Here is a 15,598-nt window from a genome sequence, read left to right as displayed (position 1 = left end):
AAGTGCAGTACATTGAGGAACTTCTCCAGGGGGCTGAGTGCTTGGGAGCACAGGGTGGGTGATGTGAGGTCATCCTCCCACTCACTCACCAGGTCGAGTATTATGTGAGGTGGAAACCTGTACCTCCCATACACCTGGTCATCAGGCATCCCAAAAAGGCTGGTTCTGGGTGTAAAAATTCTGGGCCTGACTATCCTCCTCCTCCTCCTGCGGTATCCCACGACCACTGCTGCTAGGAATGGTATATTCATCTTGGTGTCTGAGCTTGTTTGTTGTTTGCGCGCACTTTTATGCTGCACGGGTCGACATACGCTTGCTTCCTGCTGGCGTACATGTTTCCGGATTAACGCGTCTTTTTTGGCGCACGCATTAGCCCCGTTCGATTCCATTAATACGTGTTGTAGACGCGCGTGTGGGCGTTCTGTGCATTTGCCTCCTGTACTTCCCCGTTACGCCCACATTTTCACGCGTTGTTCCCCATTCCGCGTGTTACGCCCCCTGTTACGCCTACTTTTGTTGTGTGCGCTGCGCTATGTGCGATTTTGCTGTGTGCTTAGCGCACGCTGTTTGGAGACGTGTGCGCCAGCGTGCGCCACGCAGAATTTTCACACACATCCAGGGATTTACACACGCACGGACTTCCATGAATCGCTGTGCGCGGGTTTCGCTGCGATTTTCGCACTTGCACTTCGATTTGCGCGCTTTTGCATGCTTGCGCTGGCAATTTCAGCGCACATTAATTCGATGAATCGGCCTCTAAGTCATCAACTCTCAGAAGACTGCTTTGACAAATACACCTGCTTGCACTTCGAGCGCAGCGTTTGATGCTAATGCTTGAAAAAGTTGCCTCAAAGAGATCCCAGGAGGATGTGTTGTGGGCTGGGAGGGTCAGAAAGTGGGTGGTAATGACCATAGGGATTAGCATGGCCATGGGCAGTCAATGGGTGGTAAATAACCAAATAACACCTGCAACCTTTGTGTCCCTCCTCACATGCCATTTCTCACTAGCTGTACTCTAACGCAATAGTATCGGCTCACATACCTAATAGCCAAAACTATTAAAAAAGGGTTCTCTGGAGGATATGTGTCAAAGGGAAATGAACAGTGCAGGTCATGGTCCTACCCTGAGGAAGAGGAAGTCAGTTCATCACCTCAACCTCACTGTAGGTCTCTTCCTTCCTACTCAGTAGTTTCCACGTGCATACTTGTTTCAAGATATGCCATTTCCTTATTGTGGACCCTGGTCTTTGCCTGCTACTATGGAGATCCCAGAGTGGTCAGGCATCCGCTTGCTGAGGCATGGTTTAAACCCATAAGGGTGATCTATGGAGCTGTAAGGACGGGAGACAGAAGGGTATGGAATATAGGCAGAGTGAATAGGTGTGAGAAGCCGTCATTTCCGTCAGGAACCGGTGGCAGAGGGTCTGTTGGTAGGAATAGCATACATGACCAGTGTAATGAGAGGAGGTGTTGTAATGGGGTTACTGATTGGCCCAGAAGGGAAAGGAGGAGGCCTTCTATCTTGATGAGTATGTTGACTGAGTCTCTATGAGATACCTGCTACCTGTCGGGTTATCCACCAGTGTAACGTCGAAATGCTGTTGGAGTATTTGGTGATTATAAATGCTGTTAGTATTCTGCGCAACTAAGTTGTTTTATGACAGGATTTTTAAATTTGTAAATGTTGAAGCAATTGAAAGAGATCGATGCTCCCTTCAGAAGTCTGAGTTTTTGGATGGTGTAGATTTCAAACTATACAGGTTGTGCTATCACCATTAAGCATATTGGCTTGTTCCTGTTGTACCTTTTTGCCCCATGTGAGCTACCTGGAACTGCATTGCCCTTTTTAGTTTAGGTTATTCGGTGTTGCTTGTGACACCTATAAGCCAAAACTAGTGCATTAGAGCACACATAGAGGGAATGGCATATGAGGAGGGACACAGTCTGAAAGTGTTATTTGGTTATTTGCCCACCCATGAAATACTGCCCATAGCCATGCTAATCTCTATGGCCATTCCCACCCAGTTGCTGCCCCTCCCCCCAAAACACCTTCTCATGGGAACTCGTTGAGCTCCCTTTTAATCAACCCTTACATTCAAACGTTGCACTCGAAGTGCCTGGCAGTGTTTTTTTCAAAGCAGTCTTATGAGAGTTAGTGACTTAGCAGTTGAAGTGGTAAACCCACTACTTAACCACCACGGCTGCCTGTAGCCACTCTATTTATAAGCAGCCTGTGTTCTTCACTGATGTCCTGTTAAAAGCAAGCAGTGACAAAGCCAACAGTTTTGTCTTGTGCATATATATTAGGCGTATATGTAGTAGGCATTTACCAGGCACTGTGTTAGATGCCCAGGTACTCGCACCATTTTGCACCTGCTACCATCTATGGCCAGTTAATACCAGTACGGCAGTGCCTGGCAAGTGCCTTTCCCATGGCTACACAAAACCCCAAACTGTTGGCATTGGCAATTCTTGTTTTCAATGTCAACGTCCCCATCATTATCAGGGGTAATTAGCAATAAACAAATTGCCTGTTGCAATGTTAGCTGTCACCCACAGCGCAGAGTCAGAATCATATCACTGCCTGGCAACATAGGCAGTCGTCATCGCAACCAGTCTTGCATCCATACTGCACATATACCATGTCATCATCTCCACAAGAAACAATGACGGCAACGATCATATCAAGAGGTCAAAGTGGGAGGGTACTAAAGCGTACCAAGTCCCCTTACTTCTCCGTTGTTCCATTACTTTATGTGACAGGACAGTACGAAAGGCTAGCTTAGTTTGTTTTATTTGATCTTTTTAACTTTTCCCCTGCTGGGGTTTCGAACCTGGGCCCCGCTATTAACATGTGCTGGGTTTGTTTTATTTCAGGAGACTGCTTGGGGTATAAAGGCCATTCCCAAGCAGTCAAAAAACCCAGCTGGGCCGTGACCTGGTAATTGCTGTAGGCACAGTGGTGTTTGCAGGTAATGGAGATCCCTTAAGAGGTGCCAATGGTGGGCGATTGGAAGCACAGGCTGCATAAAGCTGCCATTTGAGGGTGACACTGACACCCTAATGGTGGTCATTTAAATGCATATGCTTTCACCGTGTTTGCTTCAGTCTTGCTAGAACTGTTGTGAAACACAGCCTTGTGGGGAGGTGGAGTGGAGGAAAGGAAGGACTTGGGTAGGGGATTTGAATTGGGAGGGGGGAGAGGGAGTTATTGTGAGTATGGGGGAGCGGAGGGAGCAGAAAAGGGGGCTAGGCAGAAAAGGGTGCAGGGCAGAAGGAAGCTGGTTCCACTACTTTTTTTTTTTACACTTTTACCACTGGGCACACCTAGCCCAAAGACAACACGTTTTCTCGAAACTGGTTTCACTCACAATGGCATGGGGGATGGTTGCAGGCCTCAAACCCATCTGTAGGGGAACACATTCCTTGTAGAAGCCCATATGCCAAGAACACTAATGCCCACAACACAATAACCAGACCGCTGCCACCCTTGTGTGGCCATGCAAATAGCGTATGTAATGCTTTTCAAATACCTCCGAACATAAGATAACATGACATATCAGAACATTACACAAGCATCGTGGTCAGCTGGCCGCGTCTATTAGAGGCGCTCTTGTCCAGCCCAGGGGTTTTCTCCTTTGACTTAGCCTGCGGCTGGCTCTCGTTGGCTTTTTCTATTATCAGTATGTTAAGCAAGTCCCTGCATGCAGACTGTTGTTGACTAAAAAGTGAGGTCTGGAAGCAGTAACCTGTCATGACTTGGGGTCAATTGGCAGCTTTGAATAATGTGTTGGTTGCAGGGCAAGGGCCTCAAAAGCTTTACTGCACACACCGAAGTGAATGTACCCGTTACAAATCAATAAAGATGGGGTTAAGTAAGCGTGTGAAAGTGGTCTTCGGAATGCAAAATAGACCATTGTGTGAGAAGAAGATTGGTCCAGCCTGCAAGAAAAATATCTGTTTCGACGGTGGTGAAAAAAACAGTAGCCGGGCAAGAACGGCTTGATTTTGTAAACCAGGTCAGTCATTCCGATTTCCCGAAGCATTAACACTCTGGTTTGTTTGTATGTATGTTATTATGTCTGTGGTCAAAATGAGTGGGAACTGAAGGGTACAAAGTTCCTCTACTTTTTGGGACATGCACCCATTGTTCCCTTATTTGTTGTCACCCTCAGCACTGTTAATGGACAACAGGCGACGGGGCACTTGTTTTTTGCGGCCTCCTTATTAGTGTTTCGAACCTGGGACCTGCTGGGACTGCTCTCATAACTCATCCTGCTGAGCTATCTTGCAGATGCTAGCTTGATTTTGTTTATTTGATTAATCTGCTTTTGATTTAAGGCCCATTGCCACACTACCCCATAGCTCTGCAACTGCAGTGACCAGCGTTTTTCGTATGCTGTTAAACATGGGAAAATGGCATTGCTGCAGGCACAGCTGTGTGTAGGTAATGGGTTGGTGGGGTCTGGTTTTAGTCTTTGGCATACCCCTTAAGCAGAGCGAATTGTGGGTGATTAGAAAGGGGACAGTGCATAAAACTGCATGCTGTGGCGGACTTTGACTGAAAGTAATGGTGGTCATTTAAGAAGCATTCTCTTTCATTGTGTTTCTTTCAGTCCTGATTGTACAGTGTTGAGGGGTGGAGAGGAGGAAAGGCAGAACCCAGGTATGGGCTTTGTATCATGGGGCAGGAGATTAGAGGTGGGTATGTGTGGTGTTATCATCCCGACCCATGTCACGTGTGGAGGGACACGTACACAGGAAAGGGAGGAGCCAGCAAGGGAAGGGGTAAGCAGTTCCGGTTTGATGTAGAAACGAATAAAGACGTTTTGCCACTTCTCATGCCTCTGTGTGTTTTATATGCTAAGCAAAGTCCGTTGCAGGCTAACCCAGAGAGCGTGATGTACCGAGGTCTTTACAGTATGAGGAGGGGGAGGGGCAGCAGGAAAGGTAGCTCCCCCACTTTCTTTTGTAAATTTTGACCCCTGTTAGGAACAAGGAGGATTGTGCACCTGTTTGTGTATCGTTATATATTGAGAGCAGGTGTGCGGATGTCTCAGAGTCTGAGGTTTTGATCCTTGCCATTGACATTTCTGGCAAAAAGTCATCCATATCTGCTGAAACATATGCCTTCTTCCACTCCTTGCTTGACTTTAGGGAGCAAATAAACCACTTCCACACTCAAGCCATGCTTCCATTTCAAAATCAGGATTGTATTCTTAATGTCACCACTAGAGGGAGGGGATGTTACCGTTAGCATTGATGGTACAGGGACCTACGAAAGCAGAGACAGTGCATGACTTACAAATCGGAAACAGCTGCGTACACTGGGCTCCACGTTGCTTCCGCCGAAGGCCGCCACCTCTCCCAGCTGGCGCGGGATCTGGATGCCCTCGTGCAGCAGGGCGCTGAGGTGCCGCTGGTCACACGTGCCACCTGGGTTGGCCCCCTGGCCGAAGAGATCTTCCATGCGAACCACAGTGGATGGGCACAGTCGCGAGATGTGGCGTGGTGAGAAGAACGGGTGGAGGGAGAGAGAGGGAGTGAGTGAGTGAGATGGAGGGATAGACAAGGAGCGAAAGCAAACAGCTAATATTATTATTATTGTATGTATTGAGCCCAGGCCTATAGCTTTGAGAAGCAAAGGAGCACTTTACAGAGTTACACAACAGAGCAGGGATACAGCGAAAGAGAATGAGGTGTGAGAGCACCGCTACAGCAAAATATTACTACTCAAAAGGATTGAACACAATACATACTGTTTACAATCAGCAATCTACTTTAAGAAATGTGCAGAGTATAGAAAACATCTAACATGACACCTATGAGCTGGATAGAGGGGTGATAGCCCTTTTGCAACAGGCAGACACGGGTTTGCTTCCTTCCTAGGTGAATAGAATGAGCACTGCATAGGGCAGGGGTAACAATTCTGTTGTGTCCCACTGCAAAACATCCCGCTTAAAAATCCTGGGGTTACACACAGTATCTTAGCCTTTGAGCACTGTGTCCAGGTGTGATGTGTGTGCCCCCTCTGTCCATCTTTCATTTATTTGAGTTGCTTCCTTTTAAGGAGCCCTGAGTTATTTTGTATGAATTGTGCCATACAGGTTGCTCATTAGCCTGATTATGATTGTCCCACAGAAGTGTGTTGCCATGAATGACCGTGCATTGCTTGAAACAGTGCTTGAATGGAACCTGCCATTTGAGGCCATGGACACTTGTGAAACCGAAGAGTCGCGGCTGGACGGTTTTGAATTAATCATAACCCCTGGCATTGCCCTTTCAGCCCACAATGCCATTTCAGAAGGGCAAAGACCATATGCAAATCAAGCTTGATACCTCTGAAAACGGACCAGTCCAGCAGTGCTGCTAGGCCATTTCCCCTCAGTGTCACAAGCAACTCCGGCCATGTTTCGACCACACTGGGCCTCATCAGTGAGGTGTAGCCTCTGTCTATAGGTGCAGCAAGCCCAAGCCCCACATCTTGGCATAACCATCCAACTCAGGCAGGTCTGATTTCAATCAGAGTTATTATAGAAGTCTTCCTATTGATATTGATATTTTATTTGTATCACGCTCATACACAAGTATGAGCAACGAGGCAAGGGAGGGTAACAAGGGAGAACAAAAACAATGATCTTACTAGGCCCAGTGACATTGAGAATGCACAAGTGCATGGGCGAAGGGTAAGTGCAAGGGAGCGGGGGGAGGTGGAAAGTGCAGATTAAAAATAAAGGTGGAAGTGCTAGGAATAAGGCAACAGGCGGGGTGTGTCTGAATAAGTGCAGAAAAAGAAAAAGGGGGGGTGGGCACTGTAGGGTTACAGATACAGACCCCAGTGCAAGGGATTGCCCGGTGCAAGTGCGGGTGGGTGGCAGAGTGAGCAGGTACTGGGGTCCTAAAGACAGAGGGAGACCAGGTGCACAATGCCGAAACAGAACAGATCAACAGGGAAGAGGAGGAGAGAAGGCAGAAGCAAAGAGGAAGTTCTTGAGGTGCTTCCGGAAATGGAGATGGTTCTCCTCAAGTTTCAGAGTAACAGGGAGGCTGTTCCAGGGAGGCCCCAGCCGAAGACAGAGATCTACCCCCAGCTCGTTTCTTTGAAAAGCGACTGACCCTGAGGGAGTTAGAAGTAGAGGAGTGAAGGGCTCGGGAGGGAAGATACTTACAGAGGGACAGCTGAAGGTATTTTGGACCAAAGCCCCAGAGAGCCTTGTGGACAATGCAAAGGGTCTTGCATTGAAATCAATTTCATAGGAAGACTTCAGATGTCTGCCAAAAGCACTTGTAAATATCGGAGTAAAATTGAGGCTAAGGTAACAAAGGCAATCTGGGTAACACACTACACAGCAATTTCCAGAATTCCAGTAGCTCACCAATCCAAAACTATCACACTTGAATACTGATCAGGCCCAAACATTCTTCAGCAGAACTCTTGAAACCAGCTCCTGATTGGTGGACAAGTATATTCCTGAAACGTTTCAGGAGCACAATCAATTTGCCGGCATACACTCCTTCACGATGAACATGTACAGTTGTGAACATTTACAAGAAGTGCCCAAAGCACATGCCAAATTATGATAAGAGGCCTGTGGCCCAGAGATGGAAATGCCAGTGATGTTACAATTCATGACATAAAATACAGCCTAATATTAATTTGCCAGCAATATTAAATTAACAACAAGACATTCACTCCGTTTCGCCTCTACCCATGAGTCAAAGCTATTGTGGAATAGTACTGTGAACATGGCCACACACACGGGACAAAGGTAAGCGCAACACAGTGTTGTGTCCCCCTCCCTCCCCACTAGGGTGATGTGTGAATATAGGGGCTAAAACAGTCGTGAACACCCACAAATGTGTAACCACATCATCTGACACATCCCACATTCATACTCCATGCACCCGGTCAGGCATACGGAATAAATTACTTACCTGTAACTCCTGTTCTCCAGCATTGGATATTTCATAGATTCACACGCTGTTTGAATATTCCTGTTGCCAGGCTGGGAATCCTCGGTAACATTAAAGCAGCTTCATTTGAAATGAAGAACTGTAATCGCGTTAGTGTTCACTTAGTGTTGTTTTGGGTCACTTACCCCTTAGCCAATAGGCAGCACCTCCCACAGCTACTCCCCTGGAGGCCATCTAGAGATTTGCAGAACCCACTTGACAGTGCCAAAATGAGACATGATGAGCCACATACAGGGTAGGCGGGAGGGTTGCATGTGAATCTATGAAAGATACTAATTCTGGAGAACAAGAGTTCCAAGTAAATAAAGTATTCCTTCCCCAGTACTGGATCCTTCATAGATTCACATGCTGTTTGAAATAATTACACAGCACTATATACATACCCAATTATGAATACAACGCCATATCGGAAGGAGGAGAAAAGGCTCACCTTCAGGAAATTCTCACCGTAGGTGAACAAATTCTGGACTCCTGCAACGTGTCTCTGTCGATACAGTAGAACCTAGTTAAGGTGTACACAGACCTTCACGTTGTTTCTCTACAGATGTCAGTGAGGGGGAACACCTGAGAGGAAGGCAGAGGTAGACAAGACATCCCTCGTGGAATGAGCCTTAGGCCGACCAGGATGTGGCCTGTTGGCCAGTTGATGACAAAAGGAAATGCAAGCCAAACGCCATCGAGAGATGGAGGACTTGGACAGCCTGTTGCGGAAGTCCATGGGGAAAAAAGCCCCAAACAGTTGTGAGGACTTCCAGAAAGTTATGGTATGGTATCATAGCACTTAATTGCTCGCATGACATCCAAAGAGTGGAGATAGCGTTAGCAGGCATGGAAGGCGAGCCGAAGAACACTGCTAGTATTAGAGGCTTAGTGAGGTGAACATTGAGGGTACCTTAGGGATAAAGGTAGGGTTCGTCCTCAACAGGACTTTAGTTTTGTGGAAGACAACATGACAGATCGCACTTGGATCTCACCAACCCTCCTGGCTGAAGTGATGGTGACTGAGAAACTCACCCTCCGTGACAGGAACTGGATGTCTGACTAAAAATGATGTCTCCTGAATTTAGAGAGCACAATGTTGAGTTCCCAAGACAGAGATGCTGCAAGCATTTTGTGTTATGGCAAACATTAGTAAATCACTGACAACTGCAATTGGCCACCAAGGGAAGGGTGAGAAAGAGAGGTGTCCCTTGTAAACATTCTTTAGCATTATAGCTCACAAAGGTAGGTGTTAAAGAGGGTTACTCGCCTACAGCCTCTGTCCCTCCCAGCACTTTACCTTGGCACCCACTGGCCTGTGCCACCACAGGCTGGCACTTACATATTTATTGGTGGTATACCATTGCACCCAAGCACTTAAAGCTGCTCACTCCCTAGCACTTCCCACTTGATACTCCCTGCACTTACCCCCTACTCCCCCACACCTCCTCTCTCTCTGTACTTGCACGTTCTGAATGCTCACAAGGCCTAATAGGCCAGTCTCTATCTTACAGTGTTATATCTAATTCTACACCCATGTTCGCTCCCTGTTCCCCTGTGGGCGCTCTGAAATACAATTTACTTGTTGTTACAAATGTACACTAAATAAATAAATAAAAATAAGGGCCATTAACAACTTTTAAAGCATGTAGGTGTGGGATATAAGGCTATTAGCAGCAGGGAGAGGGTTCCCTGTTGCTAAATTTACACGGGAAAGGTAAAATCCAAAAGGAGCAAAACACTGGTGCGCATTTGGACCCTACGTGGCTTAAAGAAAGATGGCACAAGGCGCGTGTCAAGGAGAGAAAGCTCTATTTGAAGACACACAGCCTCTTTTCTAGTTCCATGGTGTGATGTAAAATGGAAAGGAAGAGTGAACACCTGGTAGAGACAGATGAGTAGACAGTGATAGAGGTGGTGGACGGCCATTTGCAGTAGCACAGAGGACTTTTGCTGGCTAATACTACCAATGTGTGGCCCACAGATAGTTTAACAACTGAGTGTCATCGGCATAGTTGGCAAATTGTGTGCCCATGGATTTTAGCAGGTCGCATAAACATTTGATATCTATGTTAAAAAGCAGGGGAGACAATCATGATCCCTGAGGGACACCACACGTGACAGGGACTTTTTGAGACTTTGAGGATTCCTTGGCAACACAAGCACTTCTAGGGCCAAGGAATGATTTTAGCCATAGCACTTCTTCTGGGGAGCATAGGCCTATTTTCTGGAGTCTCTCTGCTAGAAGATTATTATCGACCAAGTCGAATGCAGAGGACAGGTCCAACCGGAGCAGATGAGCAGAGCTTCCTTGCTCAATAATTTCCGTTATACTGGCCTTCAGATTTAAGAGGGACGTCTCTGTTCCATAGTTGGTTCTAAAACCGGACTGCTTGTTGACCAAGATGTTATTAGTTTCAACAAAAGTTTGAAGCTGTATATAGGCTATCTTGTCCAAGATTTTAAGTATAAACAGAGCATTGTGATTGGCTTGCTTTCAATGCTTCAATTGGCTATCAGATATCAAGTAACAGTGAGTGAAATTTTGATATTTAAAATAAGAGAAACAGGCATGGAAATCTTGGGTTGGATTTCACCTTTTGCGTGGGTTGGTGTTTTCAACCTCATTCTGTGTGCCTCTTCTTCCACCTAACTCTATCTCTTCCTCCAACTTTTCCATTTCCACCTCCTGTGGTCAATATTATCAATTATTTTCTTTCTTTGAGCCAGGATGCAACTACTGCCTTAGATCAGATGCCCATTACTTCCGTCCAATGGTGGCCATGTATCAAGCATCTCCCTCCTGCTGTCAGCTATTAGGCTTTTCACTCTGGATTCACCCATTGCCAGGCTAGAGAGGAGGATATTGAAGTGGTGATTGCATAAACATACTCCATTTTCCTTTTGAAGGTCTGTGCCCTTTTGTGGACCCTCTACTGATTGCTCTACTGTCTGAACACCTTGGTTCTGAGTATATATGATTGCTTGCTCTATGGGTCAGCGCACAAGTGAATACTCACGCTCATCTGTGTGATCATATCAAAGAAGATGGAATGCTTTTTACTGAATACATCAGTTCTTTTCATCCGGGATCTCATCTTTGGATTAAAGTTGGCATTTTAGGGATTGGTATAAGCAAGTTACCAATCATGCTTTTTGTCCATGGGTGCTACAGGTGTCTTCCGCTCCTATTTTGTGAAAGGCAGTAAAGGCTGCCATTGCAGCTATATCAGGGAAATGGGGTAGACAGGGCTCTGTTCTACCACCTTCCAGTGCACAAAGGATGAGTTTGAGGACTTCCAAATCTTTAAGGAGCATCTCATGATCTATGCGAGCAATTAAAAAATGAAGGCTAATGCATGACAAGAAATCAATGCAGAGCTGGTTCAAATGATAGAGAGAGGGCTAGCAGGAAACCAACATCAAGGGTGCTCATGCTTATTGCGTGGCTAACAGTACAGCAGATAATCATCCAAACATAGTGTCCATATATTTAGGGTTTTGGGAGAGCAATAGAACCACTTCCTTGAGGTTCTGCAAACTCTTTTACAACCCCAGCCCTGGCTCATGCTCCTCTCTTGCCCAGACCTGAATCCAAATCATCACACCATTTATGTTCCCCCATCTTCCACTGAGGAAATAAACCACTCACTGGGCGGTCCAATAGGGTCTGAAAGGGCCAAAGAAGATCCAGCCGGATACAAGAAAGATTCTCAGCCACCTTCAAACTGTCCCAGCGCTGCCCCCTCCTGCTCTCATTCAAAAGGTCTCCCAAAGTGTTCAGAGTCAGGCTTGATATTCATGTTTCTTTGGGTAGCTTTCAAGACCGTCACCCCCCCCCCCCCACAAGCTCCATCTGCTCCCAGCCAGATGCTGAAACAGATGTGTGCAGAAAAAGGAGGAGCAACCCCAACATTTAGAAAAGCTAATTCTATTACCCATATGGATTAAATACTTTTGAAAAATAAAGGGTGTCAGTCTTGTAATCCATCCTTGTCTGTTTGACCTTATATTTCTCTTACGCGGTCTGCAATAATGTGTTGCTTCTAGAACAGTGAATACAGATGTAATTGCTCAGCCTACTGTCTGCCTCGCCGAGACACCTCAGCAGTCCCATTCCCACTACGTGCGCCATTTCTCTTCAAAATGCAGTAGCTTATGCTCACTGCCACTGCCCTCAGAGTCTTGGTGGACAATCTTGAGACAGGTAGCACGCCACAAGCATGATCATTTGTCATGTGCCGATATTCTACCCCAGAAGCCTCCCAAATTGATGCACTAGCAGCGAGTCAAGCAGGAAATCAGCAAGTATCACTCCGAGGATTCCTGAGATGTAATAGGAGTATTTTCACTAGCATTATCTATGCTTCACTGTGTCTAGGAATACCGGGAAATGCATGCGACTGCATGCTCTGAACATGCTTTTCCTTTTAGGGCGTCCCCATGACCATACATTGTTTGTTCACCTGACACCTTTGTGGACAGATCCAACGTGCAACACCAATTACGCCCCAGTTTAGTTACATTTGTGGTGGCAGCATATCCTATTTGTAAACTCATAAGTAAAGAGATGTTCAAACACATTGATCATTGTGTTCATTGTTTCTGCACCAGGGGTGTTTTCATCCTCACTGGCCTGCTATAGTAATGGACATGGCGTGGAGAGGACATGCAACAGCCAACTGCAGCAAAATGTAGCTAGATGTTGCATTAGGGCATCTACATTTCAATGCTCCTGATGCCCAGTCTATGATGCATTATGTGCCACATTGTAGGAAGGTGTTCTGGTAATGTCATATGGCACGGGCAATCACCTGCATTCAGCATCACCTGCCAGTGAGGATATGCATGTGGGTGGGCACACATGTGTTGGTCACTACTCCTTGGGTTTTGATTTTGATTGCTCTACACTGCGTGTATCAGGTGAATAGGCTGCATATGCCTGGGGGTTCCTGCTTAGTTTGATATTGTTTTGGCATAAGAACAAAGTTGTCTGGTTGTCGAAGATACATTCCAAATAATTTAATTACAATGAGGTTGGCATGACAAAGTATGGTTCCTGAGCATTTTATTCGCTGGACATACCTTGCACCAGCTCCACTTTCATGCAGGCACTGGATTCTGTCACTTTAGAAAGACCGACAATACTTCCTTATATTATAAGGATGGCCACTGGGATCCACATATAAACGGACTCGAATGGGTATATTTCAAGGATTTTATTCTCGCAATAGCGCAAATGATTGCACTGGGCGTCAGGGCATGGAAAGGGTAAAGAAACAACTTCTATGTGAGTAAACGTGATATTCATTTGGCGGTATGGTTTGGAGGGCCCAAGGGAGTGAAGCTACAGTCTTCTTTTTACACAGGGTTCAAGGTGTGGACTTGTTTGGACAGGTCTCAAATTCGGTATTCAGTCTTTCCCTTCTGTGTCAACAAGTTCTGGACGCTACCCGATTCCAGGATAGCACCTCAGCTACCAATACAACATCCTCCGGGGTTGTGGTTGAGATCCCTTCATCCCATTGTCCTTCCTGGGGCTGCCGGGGTCACCACAAGCAAGGTCCATCACTCAGCAGAGTTTTTAGCTGGCTGTCACCATCAGGCCCACCACAAGGTCCATTCTCCACCTCACAAGCTACCTGACACCTCAGCTGGTCCTGTCCTCCTTGACGCCACGCCACAAGCTGATACATTCTCCCATGTGCTCCCCCCTTAAGATCAGTGACTCTATCCTGACTCAATCCCTCTCCTTCTTGATTTAGCTTTCGCTGAGGTTTTCCTTCTTCTCCTACAGTAATTCACCTCCACCGACTGTCCTTTCAAAAAATGTCACCCATTGTCCAACAAATCTCCCTCTCTCCAACTCATTTCACCAACCTGATATTGCACGCCTTCTTCACTGTTCTTCAACTTCTGTTCTCCAACCCCCTCCATCTTCCAACCTCCTTTTAAATTCTCCAACCTGCTCCAACTTGCGCACCTCCTCTAACAACCTCCCTTTCTCCTCGACTCTCCTGACCTCGTCTCAAAATACTCACATCTCCTCCTTAAATTCTCCAACATCCTCCTTAAAATCCCCAACCTCATCCAACACTTTCCTACCTCCTCCGTAAGTTCCACAATCTTCTCCAGGACTAACAGTGCCACCTCCTCCTTAACTATTCCAACCTCTTCAAATAATTCCCTATCCAAATGGTAATCCATTCTTCAATCCTTTTTTCCCTCTGAACACCTATAACTCCTTATCCACCTCCTTCTTCCAGCTGTCCACTACACTCTGCTCCTCCAATCTCCCCCGCTCGGCTCCAAACTGCTCATTCATCTCCTTCATCAACTCTCTCCATATGCCATCTGTCTTCCTCTACAACAACCCACTCCTTTCCTCTCTTCTCAACCTCCTTATAAAATAATACACCTATGCGCAGTCTGTGAGATGTATTTCTGAGTCATATCTGATATAGCCTTTGTTTATTGAACATGCTAAACATATTCATCTTTGACATGTATGGATATGTCTAATCGTTCTGAGGCAGTTCATGGCAATATGACTAGTTAGTCCTTTTTCTATGACTAACAACGTATGGTAGGCCACGCCCACACATTTTAGTGCTGAGGCAGCTCGTGGCAATACGAGTAGTTAGTCCTCTTTCTATGACCAATTACGCATCGTAGGACCTTTTTCAACTGTCCTTGGTTGGCGCGCACGCAGCATACACGAGAAGAGAACTGAGTCTCATTTGTGAAGGGATTTGCCAGACATTAGGAGATAAGTAATACCCATGTGAGAGTCTCCCTTGAGGGCCATTCTAATAAGTATCAGGCACGCGATGTGATTTGATCTGCATAACAGGAAGTGACTATGGTTAACTAGGTGATGTTTTGCATATATTAATGTGCGGCTTCATGTGACGCTGCACTCCACTCAATGGGCAATACATTGCCTGTGAGCAGTGTTTTTCCTGTGATGTGTACTTCATATGAGTGTATTTACTGGGCAGTGTCTTCCCGTGATGTGTGCTCTATATGAGTGTATGTATTGAGCTAACGTACCCCGTTCACTATATGTGCACGGCCAATGGATAGACATAGATCATACGTAGGATTCGATTTTCTAAACCGACCTCTCTGCATCTTTTACAGTGCATTGAGAGGCGGGATGATATGGCATCGTGACTACCCCACACCGTTATACCTGTAAACTACAGAGAGGGTGAGTAGAATAGATGATTGGTTAAATTTGTTCTTGTTCCGCAACTGTGGGTTTGGATATATACAATTAGTGGCAGAGGATTGATTGGTGGTCTTAGTCTTACTTTTAGTGGAAGTGGACAGTAGAGACCAATTGTGAATTACCTACAAGAACCTCCTTCTAGTACAGACCAACCGAGGGAGACAACCTTTTTGGTCCTATACGGATAAGAGACCCATGTAAGTGATGAACATTTCTTGGCATACATGAATATAGAAGAGTAAGAGATGAGGAAATGGATACCCACACATCCTTTCTTTTAATGTTTCCAGGTGCATGTAATTAAAGTCAGTGACCTGGTGGATTTATTTACGGCATGAACACTACCCCTGACATGATTTTGGTTAGAGGTGAGTGTGGATGAGTACCATCATGGATACACACAAGTTAATT

General features: G+C 46.0%; 1 protein-coding gene across 4 annotated transcripts in view; it reads right to left on the bottom strand.

Annotated features, from left to right (window-relative positions):
• The window catches only part of DRP2 (dystrophin related protein 2), a 1,496,582-nt gene that overhangs the window by 197,096 nt on the left and 1,283,888 nt on the right, over positions 1-15,598 (bottom strand). For all 4 annotated transcript variants that reach the window (XM_069613022.1, XM_069613021.1, XM_069613023.1 and 1 more), the window contains one exon: positions 5,306-5,463. In XM_069613022.1, coding sequence (XP_069469123.1) covers positions 5,306-5,463 — 158 coding nt within the window. The remainder of the gene's footprint in view (positions 1-5,305; positions 5,464-15,598) is intronic.

The sequence above is a fragment of the Ambystoma mexicanum genome, chromosome 5p (assembly GCF_040938575.1).
Source record: "Ambystoma mexicanum isolate Mex_15411 chromosome 5p, UKY_AmexF1_1, whole genome shotgun sequence".
Lineage (NCBI taxonomy): Eukaryota > Metazoa > Chordata > Amphibia > Caudata > Ambystomatidae > Ambystoma > Ambystoma mexicanum.
The sequence above is the reverse complement of the archived record's forward strand: the minus strand, read 5'-3'. Positions and strand labels throughout refer to the sequence as shown.